At 49.1% G+C, this 16375-nt stretch overlaps 1 protein-coding gene across 3 annotated transcripts in view; it reads left to right on the forward strand.

The window, feature by feature from the left end:
* STK25 (serine/threonine kinase 25) overlaps positions 1-14816 on the forward strand; it is a 26110-nt gene extending 11294 nt beyond the window's left edge. Inside the window, exons 5-11 of one of the 3 annotated variants that reach the window (XR_003096485.1) lie at positions 513-670; positions 963-1148; positions 1366-1511; positions 2455-2569; positions 3131-3202; positions 8790-8992; positions 12553-14816. Coding sequence is in view for 2 of the 3 variants with exons in the window: in XM_006034872.3 (XP_006034934.1) it covers positions 513-670; positions 963-1148; positions 1366-1511; positions 2455-2569; positions 3131-3202; positions 6049-6185; positions 8790-8829 (854 nt within the window). In the remaining variant the exon portion in view is untranslated. Of the gene's footprint in view, positions 1-512; positions 671-962; positions 1149-1365; positions 1512-2454; positions 2570-3130; positions 3203-6048; positions 6186-8789; positions 11202-12552 lie in introns of those variants that run through there. The other 2 variants (XM_006034872.3, XM_006034873.3) reach the window with 2 other exon arrangements.
* Positions 14817-16375: the final 1559 nt, after the last annotated feature.

A 16375-nucleotide genomic window follows, 5' to 3' on the forward strand; every position in this document is an offset into this window, starting at 1 on the left:
CCCCCCTTCCAGGAACAGCTGCAGTGGGGTTGGCAGGAGTTCCTGCCACCCCATTCTGTTCATCTGCAAACCAACTTAGGGGATATCTTGTGGGCAGAAACAGATAAGTGGGCAGGTTTTAGGATATCTGTGACTAGGGCTTCTGGCAGTGATTGGTGCCTTCAAATAGCCAGGCTTTCAGGCAGTGCTGAAAATCAGGTCCCTTTGAAGTGTCTTTAGCTGGATATCCTTCATGTGGCCAGCAGCTTCCAGGAAGTCTTGTGTGGCTGATCCATGGTGCCAGGTAGATGTTCCCCTTCTCCTGCCCTGATTGTAGGAAGCTATTCAGGGCCTCTGCTGACTGTGGGAATAAGATTTAGACCCTGGAAATAGAAGCTGTGGGGAATAAACAAGGGGAGGGGAGATCCTTCAGAGCAACAGGGAGGTATTACACTAACTCTGCTCCAGCCATGGGTACTGGATTTCCTGTGGGTTCCAAAAACCATTGAACTTATTCTTATTTGTGCAAACAGCTGCCAATGTGCTGCTTTCAGAGCAAGGGGATGTGAAACTGGCTGACTTTGGGGTGGCTGGGCAGCTGACAGACACCCAGATCAAGAGGAACACATTTGTTGGGACACCCTTCTGGATGGCACCAGAGGTCATCAAACAGTCTGCCTATGACTTTAAGGTGAGCTTGCAGCAGGGGGGCTGTCACCTTTTTCAGGACTTGGCATGCATCAGTGCTATGTGACGTGCATACACTAATGCTAGAATGGATGTTTCCCTTTGCCTCGAGAGTAGTCCTTAAGAGGAGGAATTGGGATCTGTGGGGGAAGCTTGGGATCAAATTACTATTGAAAATCCTACGTTTGCCCTCAATGAGACAGGGCCTTTCTGTTAGTTCTGTTGTATGCATCTTGCATTGGCCTCTGCATACACAGCCATCCATGACCAAATCCCTCTTCTCATTCGTCTCTCAGGCAGACATCTGGTCCCTTGGGATTACAGCCATTGAATTAGCCAAGGGTGAGCCCCCAAATTCTGACCTGCATCCTATGAGGGTTCTCTTTCTGATCCCCAAAAATAATCCTCCAACACTGGAAGGGCACTACAGCAAGCCCTTCAAGGAGTTTGTGGAAGCCTGTCTCAACAAGGACCCTAGATTTGTAAGTATCCCTTCCCACGCGGGGGGCAGAATGGCAGGGCATAGCACTGCAGAGCCAGAGGGGCCTACAGACCCCTCTGGGTGCTGAGGCCTCCACCAAGACTCTAGGAGCCAGGGTGCAGGAGGGAAAGGGGGCATGGTGGAAGCAAAAGGCAAAGCTCTGGGGTATGAATGTCATAGCTCGTCCATACCTTTGCCTAGCTCTTTATTTACCACAGAGGCCAACTGCTAAGGAGTTGCTAAAGCACAAGTTCATCACACGCTACACTAAGAAAACCTCATTCCTCATGGAACTGATCGACCGGTTCAAGCGTTGGAAGTCAGAGGGCCACGGAGAAGACTCCAGCTCTGGAGATTCTGACATGTGCGTATCCTGCCTGCCGTGATGTTTGTTGCCAGGTCCTGCTGCAGGCTGCTTCCGCTGTACCCTGCATGCTGACACCTCAGATCCTAGAGGCCCAATGCAGCAATTATAAGACAGGCCCCTGGGCTTGGTTAGTCGGATGCCTCTCATTGGCCTTTGGTTGGTGAACAGCTGCAGATAGACCAGCCCTGGTTGTGAGAGCAGAGCATAGATGGGTGAAGAGGGTGAAAGGCTAGAGAGCTGGCCTGCTGCATCAGCTTGCCAGTGGGGTACTCATTGGAGTCCTCTGTTTCCATGTTTCTCACAGGTGTCCAGCTGAATCTGTTACATGCCTGGCAGCCGGTGCTTGGTGAAACTGTGTTGCAGCAGCTGGGTTGTGTTTGCAGGGACAAACATTAGCAGGGTGTGCAGAGGACACACTAGCAAGGTTCTGGGAAGGGAAGGGCAGTTCCTAGCACTATGGTCCCTTCTGTCTGATAGAACACAGCTTGTTGCTGTTCATAAAGGCTGTGGCTGGTTCTTGCTCTGCTCTGGGTCTGGCTTCTCAGCTTTTGACAATCCAGTTTATTAAGAGTGTTTCTAATGGGGCACTCAGAATTGCTAGTGAGACTCAATCCAGATGCTCTGTCAAACCAGGCTTATTTGCTCCAAGTTGATACAGGGACCCAGGAACCTGCAAGCTGCCGTAGTAGCCGCATGGGCTATGTATGACAGACTGCATGGTTCATGGAAGTGTAAAATGATTCCAACACAGTTGGATCTTCAGCCTGACTTGGATTAACACCTGTGCCCCAGATCCATCACCACTAATGTTGATGTCTCGTAAGAAGTGCCCTAGGATCAGAGGCCAGCTGTGTGCATGAGAATGGGTGCATGATGTTCAGCATGTGGCAGAGAGGATACTCTGCACGTTGTCTTCAGCTTCCTCCTCTTCTGTTTCTAGTGATGGAGATGCAGAAGATGGAGACCAGGGTCCAATCTGGACCTTCCCACCAACTATTCGCCCCACCTCCCTTAACAAGCTGCACAAAGGAATGGCTCTTCATGGCTCCCAGAAGGTCAGTACTGGCCTTGCCTTGGGAGACTAGGAGTGCGAGGCATGGCTGGGGCCTTGGAGAGGGTGTGACTGCCTCCCTGCTCTCCCCAGTGGACTCGTATTGCACCTCTGGAATGTACTGGTGCCCTCTGCCTAGCATCTAGGCATGCTGGGACCTGGCAACTAGAGCTGCATCATGCATGCCCCTGATAAGGCACGTTTTGTGAGGGCTGGATACTCAGCCTTCATTTAGGGGGCTGGTAGTGTCCCTGATAGGGTCGTTGTAACTGCTGCCAGGGTATGAAGCAGCCTAGTGCAGCCTCTGACACTCCAGCACCTGCTTGCCTCTTGGAGGTTAAATGGTGGCTGACGGCTGAGACTCCCCACTCAGAATTGGCCTTGGCTGGTGCAGTCAGCCTATCCCATCTCCCTGTCATCAAGAGATCAACACCAGCTGCTTCTCTACTAGGAGACAGGTGTCAGCTATGCAGCGCTAGAGCTTCTTTGAGGGCTGGGATGCCCATTCCCACAGGGGTGTCTGCTGTGTGTGCTCATCACTGTCCCTCTGTGTTTTGCCTTCCAGTCTGCTGAGCCCATCAAGCGGCAGCCACGATCACAGTGCCTCTCCACCCTTGTTCACCCAGTCTTTGGAGAGGTGAGTAGGCCTCTGCCCTGTTCACAAGGGCTGCAGGCGATGAAGCAGCTAGGGAACTGTTGCCAGACATGCAGATGGGAAGGGTGGCTGAGATGAAGAGGAGCAGGGTTGCTGGCAGGACATGGGGATGGTGATCCATTCTTGTACAGGAAAGCAAATATACTATGAAGAACTCCTTCTGCTACCCTGGTGCTGCCAGACCTGCCCAGGCAGGAGTGCAGTACCACTGTGCTTTCCTTGCCCTTGTTTTCTGAGCTCTCCCCACTCTGCTTTAGCCATATGCTTCCTTATTTCCTCTGAGCCCAGGACACTGGACTGTCATCCTCTGAGCCTCAGATACCCCACCCTCCTTCCAGCCCCTGTCCTTGTGCTGGTAATGCCAGCTCATTGTCAACTGTAACCATCTCCTCACCTCTGTGGGGATAGGAGATTTCCAGGTTGGTCTGGAAGAGAGCTGGGATATGCCAGTGTTGGGCAAATCTCTTCCTATTGTCCTTTCAAGCTGCCTAGCCCACCCCCATCCTTACCTCACCTGAACCTGCTCTGTCTGTCCCTGGTCCATGCTGCTGCCCTTGACAGCAACAGCAGGGGCGTATTTGCCACTGCAAGAGCATTGGAGCAGGAAGTAGCTCAGTGATTTCTATCCTTTCCTTCTGGCTGTCTTGCACTTGATCCACTGTGACTCTGTGCTAGCTGGGCCTGGCTGTTGCTAGCAGAAGCTTGTCTTTGGAGTGGGGTGTGGAGGGGCATGGGGAGGAGGGCAGAGAGTGGGTCTGGAGAACAGATAGGAATTCAGTACCAAAGCAATGGTTGGTATTAGCCACAAGGCCATGCCACAAGCCTTTAGCCTGTGCCTATGTTGAGCAGAACTAGCTTTCGATGCCCTGTAGCTGCCTGTGAAAGCCTGGGGTAAATCTTTAAATGCTTAGGTGAACGCTTCCATAGGTAAGTGCCTGAAGGCTGGCACCTGGGCATAAAGGGCCTGGCTGAGCTGCTGAGCATCAGCAAATCCACTGGCATGTCACCTCTGGAAACTGCTCTTGCTGCAGTACCTGATGTCCTGGGCCCTACAGCTGACAGTGCTGACCCTAGGCCCTCAGGCCAACGTTGGGTTGACTTGTCCCCCACGCAGCCTTAGTGTGTGTCCCTGTGCACCCAGGTGAGAGCCTGGCAGGTGAGTCCTATATCAGAATGGGGTGAAGCCAGTGGGGATGTGCAAATAGCTTAAGGATCACTTCCAGGTTTTCTGTAGATTTTTATCCTCACTGCCATACTCCTTGGGCTGTCCCAGGCTCACGGAGCAACTGCTACAGAACTGTCCTGGCCTCATTACCCCTTTTCACCTTTACACAGCTTGTCCACAAAGGCCTAAGTTTTATACTATATGCACATTGTATTGAAGGTACCTGCTTTCTCCTCCAGAGAAATCAGATTAGTGACGCAGCAGTAACACAGAAGCTAGGTAACAGCAGCGTGCACTACAGGCTGCTGAGCCACTTAGGTTAGTGGCTTGGGGGTCACTGCCCACTTAGAGCAAGAGGGTGTTAAATCATCCATTAGCAAGGAACAGGCCCCGTGTTTGCATTCCTGAGTTCTCCACTGGTGCAGAGGTGAAAGCACATCCCAGGGAGGAGATGGTGGGGTTGTTTGTTTAGTGCATCAGTTACTACATGTCCATCATCCCCACCCATGGCTGCTGCCTGTGAATAAATAGGTAGGCAAGTGGGAAGCTCAGACAGCTGGGGGTTTGTAGCAGTGATTAAGTTGCTTTCACAGGCAGCAGACAGGAGGCTAGTAACTGGTTCATTTTCCTCCAGCAGGGGGACTGTGAGGCCAGTGATGGCCTTGCTGCAGCTTAGCATGAGCTGAGCCTTGTCCTGCAGAGTCCATGCTCTGTGGGCGGGAACCAGGAACACTGCACTTGAACCGCGCTTGATCACAGGCTTGCAGGAAGGTGCTGTGAGGACGTGGCAAAGCCACTTAGCCTGTGTAGCCGACAAAGCTAGTTAAGAAAGCTTTTTAATTAAAACAAGGCTGATGTTAGCTGGCACACCAAATGGAACAGCAGCAGCTTCTGCTCTTAGCTACCCCGAGAGGGTAGGACGTTGTTGGGGACAGAGCTATGTGGGCTTACACAGCCCAGGTGTCCCTGCTGCAGAGCATTTCTTAATGCTGTTTGTGTGTTAAGTAAACATTACACCAGGCACAATTAGACTAGTGTGTGCTGAGGCCTGAACACGGTGAGTTAATGGGAGACAGATGCAAGTGCAGGCTGCCAGAGAGCATTTCTCCCTTAGGGCATCACACTGTACAAGGTCCTGGCTGACTTGGCCTCTGCTGCATATCAACAGTCCCCGTCTAGGCAGTGGTTGTTTGGTGCTTTTGGTCCTGTCCTCATTGCAGCTCTCTGCCATGAGGTTTGTCTCCATAGCTTCCACAGAGACTGCTTACAGGGTAGTGGTGATGGACACTAAACTGTTCTCAGCTCAGGTGTTCACACCAACTTGGTGTGAGGGTTGCACTCTTGCACCACTGTTTTCCAGTTCACTTTACTACTGCTTAGTAGGGACTTTTTGTCTTGTTAAGGGCTTTGCTTTCATGGTCATTCTCTGAGGCAAGAGCAGACTAGGACCTGGAGGTATGTGTGGAAACTCAAGCTTGCCTTGGGCCTGCCCTTTCTGCATGACTCTCCTACAAGGAAACAATGGTCTGTGGTCACCAGGCTTGTACAGAAGAGTCCACAACAGAAGAGTTGCTGTCTTGGTCACCCAAAAAGATCATGCCTCTTAATAGTTGCATTGAGCTGCTCGTAGCTAAGGTGTTAATGGGGAGTTTCTGATTTGCAGTTGAAAGACAAGCACAAGCAGACTGGGGGCAATGTGGGAGCCATGGAGGAGCTGGAGAACGCCTTTAGCTTGGCGGAGGAGTCCTGCCCAGGCATCTCTGACAAACTGATAGCACACATGGTGGAACGGGTACAAAGGTAACAGTGCACTGTGGGGCAAAGGGCTAGGGAGGGCTCTGCTGAATTATAGGGTAATGCAACTGGCCCAGCTAGGAGTTGGCTTTCCAGTAGCCCAGCAAGCAGAGTAGATAACCCTTGATGTTCATAGGATGCTCCTTTTTGATGCCATTCTCCCTTTTCAGATGTACATTTTAGGAGAGGTTCTTCCTGCCTCCTGTTGGCCTTATTTCTGTAGACCAGCAGTTCTCAACCTTTTTTGTACCAGGACCCATCTGTAAACATCAATGGCCAGTCCCAACCCAATGCCTCTCACTCCTGATACACTGCCTCCTGTCCCCAGTGCATGAGACAAGGGAGGGGGCTTCAAGCAGCCCCTTGCAGGCTGGAACTCTGCCAGCCTGCAAGGGAAAAGCCATGGTTTTCTATGTTTTTTTTTCTCCTTTTAAAGAAGAATCCATTTTCAAGTTTGTTTGCAACCCTCTCATATATTCTTGCAACCCACTTTTGGGTTGTGCCCCACAGGTTGAGAAATGCTGCTGCAGACCACACCAATGCTTTTAAGATTCCTGGGATGCTTTTCTTAAATGCTTTTAAGATTTTCCTGCCTATGCAGGGGGTCGGACTCGATGATCTACTGAGGTCCCTTCCGACCCTAACATCTATGAATCTATGGGACAATACTGATCTTCATCTCTAATGGGTGCTATCCTAGTACTGCCACTAACCCAGCCAGCAGGCTTATTTGTTCACCCTTAAATTTATTTCTGCATCAAGGAGTTCCCTATGTCTCCTCAACCTGCCTTCAGGATCTGTTTGGCTCACATACTTTTGAGCTCATAAGAGCTTCTGCATGCTGTTTTTGATGAACTGATGGAGCAATGTCAGTTTATGAAATTAAGAAGGGAGCGTCCCCTTTCCTTGCCCTAAAGTGTCAGGGTGCCTGCAAACTCACAGGGAGTAAGATGGTGATGGAAGATGTTGCATGGTGACTTGATGTACTGTGAACCCTTTCAACCCCTTGCACATGCACTGGAATTCAGCTGTAGCACTCTGTACTTGTTACCTAGGAGCTGCTACACTAGCAGTTAAAGCTCACAGATTTGAAGCATGTTCATTGATCTTATAATACCTTCAACACTTCTGGTCTGTGTGGAACTGATAACACCAATTCAGGAGAATGTTTGTCTTCAGTGATAATCATGGGCCAAGAAATTAGCCCTGCATTCACCTGCCCCAACCCCTGCAACCCAAACCATAAATCACTGCATGAAGACAACACTTGAAAGTCAGTTTCTTTCTCAAGACTAGGGTTCAGGCTTATGTTTTCCCAGCGGAAGGGGCCTGTTCTCTGTGGGTTCACAAGGATGGTGCCAGATTTGGCTTTGAGTAGAAGAGACCTCCCAAGTCATGACAGAGGGAATGACCTGTTCCCTTAAAGCTGGTTGTTTCACATCTCCTGTCTAAAGGCTGTTCCAGAACCTCACTCTGCTCGTGGTTAGAAACTTTCTAATTTCCGGTCTTTGGAGGAGGTAAATCTAGTGTCTAAAATGTGAGAGGCAGCTGTTTGTTTTGCTTGTGCCCCTTCAAAGACAGCTTGGTTGTATTGTTGTATGGTTTAAGCCACCAGGGCTTTCAAAATTAGCCAGATAAACTGGCCTGAGTGTTGGGTGGCAGCAGAAGCCTTGCCCTGCCTGGCTGAAAAGAGAGCTCATCTGCTACAGGGTAGTTTTGAGCCCGGGAGGTTTGCCTCTGCACCCTGTGCTGTGCTGAGTTTGCAGTACAGCTGGGCCTGAGGTGCCTTGGGCCTTTGCCTGACTTAAGTGGCTGTCCATGTTACCTGCAGGCTTGCACTGGATCAATCTTGATGACAGAGTAGAGCTCCTTACTAATGCTAACGCTTCCTTGGCGCTCCTGAATCGCTTTAAATTGCAGCTAAATATGAAGCAGAAACAAAAGCTGAATCTAGTCAGGGCAAGAAAAGGCACAAGGGAATCTAATCTGACCTGCCTAACAGGCTGCAGAACTTCCTGGGAAGCACTGCCTAAAGGCTCAGAACTGCAGAGGTGAGCTAGAGCTTTTTTGAAAACCCCACCTCTTTCACAGGCAAAAGGGCTACTAAGAGCCGGTGTTGGAGACAGCGGCTGTGGGAAGCGGTGCTTGGCTAAGATACTCCAGTGGGAGGACGTCCCGGGGCACAGCTGTAGGCTGTGTCCCTGGTCCAGGGCAGTTATGCAGTTGTGTGACATCCCCACCCCTGAAACGCCTTCTCTGAAAATTGAATGCAAAAATCTAGAACTCTCGGTTCCAAAATGATACCTTTTATTAGACCAACTGAGAAATTGCAAAAAAAAATTTTCTTCTGAAAATTGTATCTTAAAGGCACAGGAGAACCCCCTGCTGGGCTGTTACCTCCCTGCTGGTTCTCTTTCATGAGCTTTGCTGCTGCTTTTAGCCACAGCTGCTGTTGGCTCCAGGTCCATCAGATGCAACTCAAATGGCTTGCTCCATCAGTGTCTGGGATGGTCCCTGGTCAGTGCAGTGGATTCTGGCACGTTGCCTGTAACTGAATAGTGGATGACTGTGGCCAGTTACACCGGTCTTCTTTTCCCTTGCCCCTCGCAGGTTCTCACACAGCCGGAACCACCTGACTTCTGCCCGCTGACGTCAACGTTCCTTGCTGCTGTTTTGGGGGAAGGGAGGATTTTTCCAATTTCATAAGAACTACATCTCTAATTCAGACACCATCTGCTGTTGGATGTAACATTGTGCTATGGACTCCAGGACATTTCAGAGCCTTCATATACATATTTCCATGACAACCCAGGGTGAGGTTCACAATGCAAGTACAATTTAGACCTTTTGTGGAGCCCAGGAAGGGCGGTCTAATTGTTTTTACAATGTACTCGATGCAGTTTTTAATGGTTTTTCTCCCTGTTGATTTGATTCAGAGCTTGCTATAGGTAAATTCTGGCTTCTGGAGACAGAGGTTCTCTTGGACCCAAATGTGTTTCAGAGAGAAGCATGCTGAGGTAGCTGTCCTCTTCACAGGGGAAGTGTACATGAACTGTGTTGTACAAGCAGCACAGGCATGTCTGCAGCTTTCCATACACTACAGCATCCAGTAGAGTCAGAGCAGCCTTCTGGCCCTACGACAGGTTTCTTCTTCAGTCCTGTTGTACATTAGGGAGGCAGCAGTTTGCTGCCACTGCCACCACCTTGCATTCATGTAGTGGGTTTGCTGACTGTACTTCCTCGGGTTCTGAGGGTGCCATTTCATACTAGTCATTGGCTAATCTGTACCAGGCTAGACCAGAACTCGCCTCACTACAGAGGACCAAGGCTGGGGCAGTTGTTTGGCTTGGCCCCTCCCAGAAGTGGCTGAGGAACCACCTCATGTTCCCTTTGCAGCCTGAGCTGCAAATGAATGAGTCTTGAATGACCAGACATGCTGTGAGCCAGAAGGCTCCCTGTAGCCCTACCCATCAAGGATATTCAGTGCCCTGGCTAGCTCCTCAGCAATGAGTAGTTATGTCTTAGCAAAGGGACATCTACCCGTCAGCCAAAGACATTTAAAGCTGAAGCCTGATGTGTAATTTATGCTAATTACAATGGCTGAATTCCATGCAATTCCACTGTCAGGGAAGTCAGAACTTCCAAGGCTAGTGGTTAGCCAGCAACAGTGGTGGCTCTAATGCTGTACTTGAGACAGCAAAGCCAATTTCTCGCCACCCCCTGCACCCCCTTTCTGTTTTCCCCTCTGAACTTTCTCTTAAAACTTGGAGCTAAACTACTTGAAGCCAAAAGTACAGTCTGCCTGAGGAGCTGCATCTCTGGCTGCTCTATAGCAAAGATAACATCTGCCAACATGTTACCTGCACAAGCTGTGTCATTGATGCAACTGCAACTGGCTTTGCTTTCTCTACCATGCTACTCTAGGCACCAAATGTCAGTTCTTTATTTCATGTTGTGAGTTCTACGCTAAGCAAGTACACTCAGGAGCAGGAAGGAAAGTGGGTTTGAAAAGAGCCAAGATCAACATTTTGAAAGCGGGGTTTTCAAAAATAAGCATGTAAGGCAGTGATTCTCAACCAGGGTGCCATGAGGTCCTTTCAAGGGTGATGCACAAAACTGTAGCACTGTTAGGTGTGCAAACATCTGCACGATTCACAAGATAAACCTGGAGATTTCCCATAAGAATGCATAGTGTCAAAAACATTCTGTCATCTTCCTGAGAACAATTGCTCTAGTATTTTTTCCACAGTCGAACAGAACAAGTGAAAGTGAAGAGCTGGCATTTTCTGAGGGCTGCCTTGAGTCTAAAAAAGTTGAGAACCACTGATCACAGGGATAGATCTTTAACTCCCATGAAAATAGATGCCTTTATTTCTTTAAGACATGGAATACTATTAAAAGTCTGGGTCTAAAAAGAGTTACCTACATAAGCAGTGTGACTTCATAGCTGCAGTTGCTCAGTCCTTCTAGAGCACCTGGTGTGTAAACCTTGATTCTGGTTCTTACCTCAAGCACACAGATTTCAGAACACAGGACCAGTCATCTCTGTTTACTTGTAACCCTTCACTCAGTCTGGTGCAGTTCATGTTAGCATATGATTATCTTTGCTGCTTCTCTGTGATAGGCTGGGTGAGTGATAACACCATTGCATGTCTGGTAGCCACTAGCAAGACAGTAGCTGAGGCCTGGCCTAACGCAAAACCCTGTTTTCTGTGGTCTCCTTCAAGAAGAGCAGTGAGCGGGCAGATGGGACACTCAGCCAGGCCAAAGGGAGAGGCTCCTGGTTAGCATAAAGGCAGCTGAAAGTTTTGTGTTGCGTTTGTAACTGCTGCTCGTGATGGTAGCAGATTGTGTTAAAGGTACCTTGTATTATCCTTCACATGCACTGCAGTGTCATGAGTAAAGTTTTTAAAGGAAACAGTCCCCAGAGATTGCCTCCAGTATTCAAAGCAAAAACAAGTTTAGTTTTTAAAAGAGCATTGAAAGGGATCCACCACTTTCAATAAAGTAATAAATACAAGAGCTGCTTGGTGTAGCCTGTCATTATGCAAACAAGCTATGGCTTTGCCAAACACATCAGAGCTTCTGCACGTGGAGCAGAGTCCTTATGTGAGACACTTCCAGCTGGGTGCACTGCTGAGTTTGCCTTGCCCTGTGCGATGGAACTATGTTTGCTCTAGTGCCTCCACCTTGCTACAGTGTTCACTGAAATTGCAGATGTGCCAGACCTTGCAGATAAAAAGTGACTGAGCAGTGAGAAACAATGGCTACAGAACCAAAGCAGCTCCCTGACCCTGATCAATACCTGCTCCTGAAGCAGCTGGATGCCTCTCCCTGTTGTGCTTTGGTCGTACAACTTAATCCACAGACCAGCAATCCTGCATAAAGCAGAAGGTGTGAGCGCACCCCATGCTCTTCTCCAGCACACGCCGGCTCCAAGAAAACCAGAGGCACAAGGCAACCAATTATTTAAGCAGAACACAGCCTTGTGGGGAGCAGGAGCAGGGTAAACCAAAGCCAATTTAAAAGACAAGGAGATGAGACCAACCAGCATTGGAGGTTGGTACCTAGAGGGCAACTCACCTGCCAACCTACTTGGTGGAGCTGGCCAAAAGCCACTGAAGATATGCTGGTCTCAGCTGATTTGAGGGAGAATGGAGAGTGCCACTGGGCAGATAAGGCCTCTGATGTGAAAGTGAACATCCTCTCCTGGACTGTGGCAGACATGCTGCCCTTGCCACGCCTTGCTTTTGCTCACAGCCTCCCTTCACTAGGGTCCTCAAAAGAACTGTGAACACACCCAGAAGGACTCATTTTTGCTGTGGGGGCCCCTTCCTATGCTACTTTTAATTAAAGGGGAAATGCTTGGGAGCCACCATTGTTACCCTTCTCACAGTCACACACACGTGGTTTTGGTTTAATTTGCCCAAAAACTGTTTTAAAGGAAGATGCATCTGGGATAAACAAATGACTACAGCTGGTTCTAATCAAGCTACAGAGCACTGATGTTATGTTGGTTGACTAAATTCTAAGCAAGAGGAAAAGTGATGCTAGTTCCTGTGAAGGTCTGGTGTACACAGAGGCTGACATGGTTGCAGCACATCTCTCAAACGATCGCTGCATGTACTTTTTACATGCTTGGGAATAAAATGGGCCATCCTATCCAGTAACACCAGCTATGATGCATTCAACCTTCACTACGTTAATGGGTGCAGTACAGAACCCCAATGTGGAAGAAGACAGTCAAACAGGATGAGGGCAGTATGTCCAGCTTGCACTGTATTTTTAAGCCAGGTTTACAGCAGGGATGGGACTCATTCTCTCTGATGGTTGCTTTTGACTCTCCCCTTGTATCCTGTCTGACTCTTCATAGGTGTTCAAAGAGAGGAGGTGTTGCAAAGAAGGTTGAACAGCTGCATGTCATGATGCTCCCCTGGAGGCTGAAAGCATAGGGGTATTGCAATGGGCAGTGAACAGTTTTCAGGAATCTTCCAAGTGACCTAAGACACTGGACTGCCTCTCCACTTTGTGCTGATGAAACTTCATGGAGTTGTTACTGCATTGGTCTGTTCAGCTTGAAAACAACAGACCAGGATGACAAAGAGCTACAATGCTAGGAGGTGATGAATGTATCTCAAGCAGTCGCAGAAATTGAATGTTCTATGTAGATGATATCACAGAATGGTTTCTTACTGAAGTATTTTCCTACAGGGGATAGCTAACACAACAGTTTAATTACAAGTGAGACAATGGGGGGCCAACAATTCCCTATTTAAAACTGGCATAACTATCCAGCCAAACCCCTCTTGCATAGGTGTGAAGCCAGCTAAGTAGTCTCCTACCCAACAGAGATGGGCTTTCCATTTTGCTGTAAGAATCCAGGGAGTGTTAGTAACACATTTTAAGAGCCTACAAGAATAAGCTGAGCACTGTCTCTCTTAATTTAGCTGTAAAGATCTGAGAGAGAAGCAACACAGTTCAGCCTGCTCAAGCCAGGTTTAACTAAGATGCTAGTTCAGTGATTCTCTTGTGTCCTCACTGTACAAGAAGTAGACCACATATCACTTTTCATGCTGACTTACTTTGAGGTTGTTTTTTTTTGCAAAGTCTGCCCATGCCCTGCTTATGGTTTCTCCATTGCTTTTCACATGATATCCTTCTACATAACAAGCAACTTGGGGTCAAACTGCCTATGAAAGTGATGTGGATTTGTAATCCATAGGCTTTACCCCTGTGAGTACAAGCCTGTTTTGTGGGCGAAGATCACCCAGCATTTATGAGTTCATTTTCTCTGTCCAAGGAAGAAAATTCCTTTGTCATTTTCTTCTATGGGTTTCAGCCATTCCTTGATTGATTGGTGTCAGGAAACTGCTCTGTGATGTTGCCCAGGTCCTGTTTAAGGGAAGGTTGTGCCTCTCCACATGCTGAAGTCTCAGCCATTGTAGATTGTCTACACTGATGCAAAGTTAGAAAATCCTAAGATCAATTGCTGAACTCAGTTATTTAGAGGAAAGCTGATCCAGGGTTAGGTTGTGCTCCTGGGAAATCAGGAGACATGGGTTCAGTTCACTGCCCCAACAAATTCCATGTGACCATGGGCAAGTCACCCATCTCTTGCTGCATCCCTTCCCTACTACAATGGGGTTAGTAGCACTGTCCTATTTCACAGGTGTGGAGTGAGGATAAACGGATTCAGAAACTGTGAGAAGCTCAAAAACAAAGATGATCAGGGGCACATAAGTACTTAGTAAAGAAAAAAACTTTCCCAAGAAGGGCTCTATACAGAAGATTCACCAGAATCTCTCTCAGAAGGCATCTAAGTTGATCATTTTTCCCCACAGCTGCTGGAAGCTGCTTGCTACTGTTAAGCTCTGCATCTTCCATGATGCAAGACAAAGGAGCGAAAGCAGGTGAAGTGTCCTTGAGGCTAGGGACAGACATTCAAAAAGCCTGAGCCTGAATTGATTCAGTCTTTGCAGGGTAGGCTGAACTGGTTTGTAACTGGACAGACATTCTCTCTGGACTGAGGGACTTCAGGCACATGCCTGCAGTGGCTCAGGCTAGAAGCCGGGGGGGACACTAGAGCAGCCCTCCCTTCCTTCCAAAGTGCTGAGCTAAGGGGGCGTGGCATGGCCAGGGCCTGCAGGACCTTTGATTAGGGAGGGCTGCCTGCATGGTCCCAGGCTTTTCCCAGCTGGCTGCTCAAGGGGTGGGAGTGTTGCCAGACCCCTGCTAGCACTCTCAGGCAAGTGAGGGGTGTACAGTGCATGCATCTACTGACACGGAGCTTTTCAATCTCCCTCCCTGCTTCTTTATACTGTCTGCAGCAAACTGACAGGCAAGCAAGCCAGCTGGGGGCTGATACAGTGATTATCACCTCATCGGCAAAACAACAGCCCTGCACATTAGTTCAAACTTCTTAAACAGCTTAGCGGCTGACCTGTTGATTAGCTCCAAATAGCCCTAAGCAGTCACTGTTCTGTCTGCCTGTCCCAGTGAAATTGGAGAGAGACACGCACAGAGACACCTCACTGTTAGCTAGCTAGCATGCCACATGCCTGAGGTCTGTAGGGTTGGGATCTGTACTATGGGAGGGAGGGAAGGCAGGATTCCTACTCAAGCAGCGAGCAGCAGTGGGGGGCAGGGAGGGATTGGGCAGGGGGAAGCCAGGCAGACCCTGCTGTGTCTGCAACTCTCTGCTGGAGCTCCAGCCAGGGAACAGGGGGGTGGGGCCAGCCCTGCTGTAGAGCAGAGAGCCCTGCCCAGCCCAGAGAGCATGCTGGGATGCTGCAGGTGTCTGGTTTATCTTAAACCAGCAAGGGGTCTGGGACCAGAGGCAATGCATAGGGGGTGCACGTGCACCCCTTGCAAAAAGGCACCGCCGACACTGTTGACAGAGTCTGCGGGCAGTCGCTGCCCACCACCACCGCTGTCAGTGGCATCTGCGGGCAGTCCACAATTGCTGCTGGGCGCCACCAATGGCACCTGTGGGTGGTCGCTGACCCCTGGTTGGCACTCGCCACCCCTCTTCCTCCCTCCACTGCTGACAGTGCCAGCGGTGTCTGTGGGAGTGCCACACTTACCGCTGCCAGGCTTCCGCTGCCACCATGCTCCCACCACCGCCAGCACAGCTGTGCCCCCCCAGCTGCTGGGGTCACACACCTTTCATGTCTGGGACAGACATTGCATAAACTGGTTTGAGCCAAATCAGTTAAGTCTGCTACTACATTCAACCAAGTTTATCTTAAACTGGTTTCAGCCATTTTCAAACTGGTTTATGTGCACTGAACATCTATTCTTTTACAGGTTTAAACCAGTTTCTGATTACTTAAATCAGTTTATGTGCCATGTCTGTCCCCAGCCTGAAAAAACTAGAATTGAGCAGCAGTGAGGGTTACAGTGAAGCACAGCCCACAGGTGCACGTGCCTAGCAGCCACAGATACTTTGGTCCCCATGAAAAGAAGGTTCCTTATCTGGCTACTGGATGCAGAGGAAAAGTCAAAGTCAGATGCTTTTGTGAAAAAGAAAAAACATGACAACTTCATTAATACAGAAAAGCTGAAGGAGTCTTCCATGTTCATACAATAGAAAAAGTGATGCAAATTCCATCAGGCCATTGCCTGTCCCCAGCAGAGAAACACCTCCTAAAACACCCTGCACTGGCCAGATGTTTGGAGTGACTTGTTGCCCTATTGCCCTGAAAGGCCACATCACATGTCCATAACCTTGGCAGCAGGGTAAGCATGGGAAGTGATTGGTTCCAAATTGGAGAGTTCTTTCACAGAGCACATGGCTGATTCAATAATCGAATGCAACAGCTTTCCATGCACACTTACTCTCGAGGCATATGGACAATGCCTTCTGTTGCTTTAGGACTTCTGCAGATCCCAAATCAATGAGGCACCATGGTATCAGTACATATGGGGCATGTGTGAACTCCCAGAAACTTGGTGCTGGCAGAGGCAAACCAATGTTCTTGGGAAAACAAGTTAAAGCCAACATTGAATAGAGCAGTGTTGTGCAAGCTCTTTCAACAGAGCTCTGCCAGCATTAATCAGGCTTGACCTGGAACCTGTCCTGCTATTCCAGGTCACACCCTCTCCACACAACAGATAACCAGGGATACCAGGTGAGGTAGGGTGAGACTAAATAGCTTACCAGTAACTGGGGTTTGCCCCCCTCTACTTGTTTGGCT

This window comes from Alligator sinensis, unplaced genomic scaffold (genome assembly GCF_000455745.1).
Source record: "Alligator sinensis unplaced genomic scaffold, ASM45574v1 scaffold863_2, whole genome shotgun sequence".
Taxonomy (NCBI): Eukaryota; Metazoa; Chordata; order Crocodylia; family Alligatoridae; genus Alligator; species Alligator sinensis.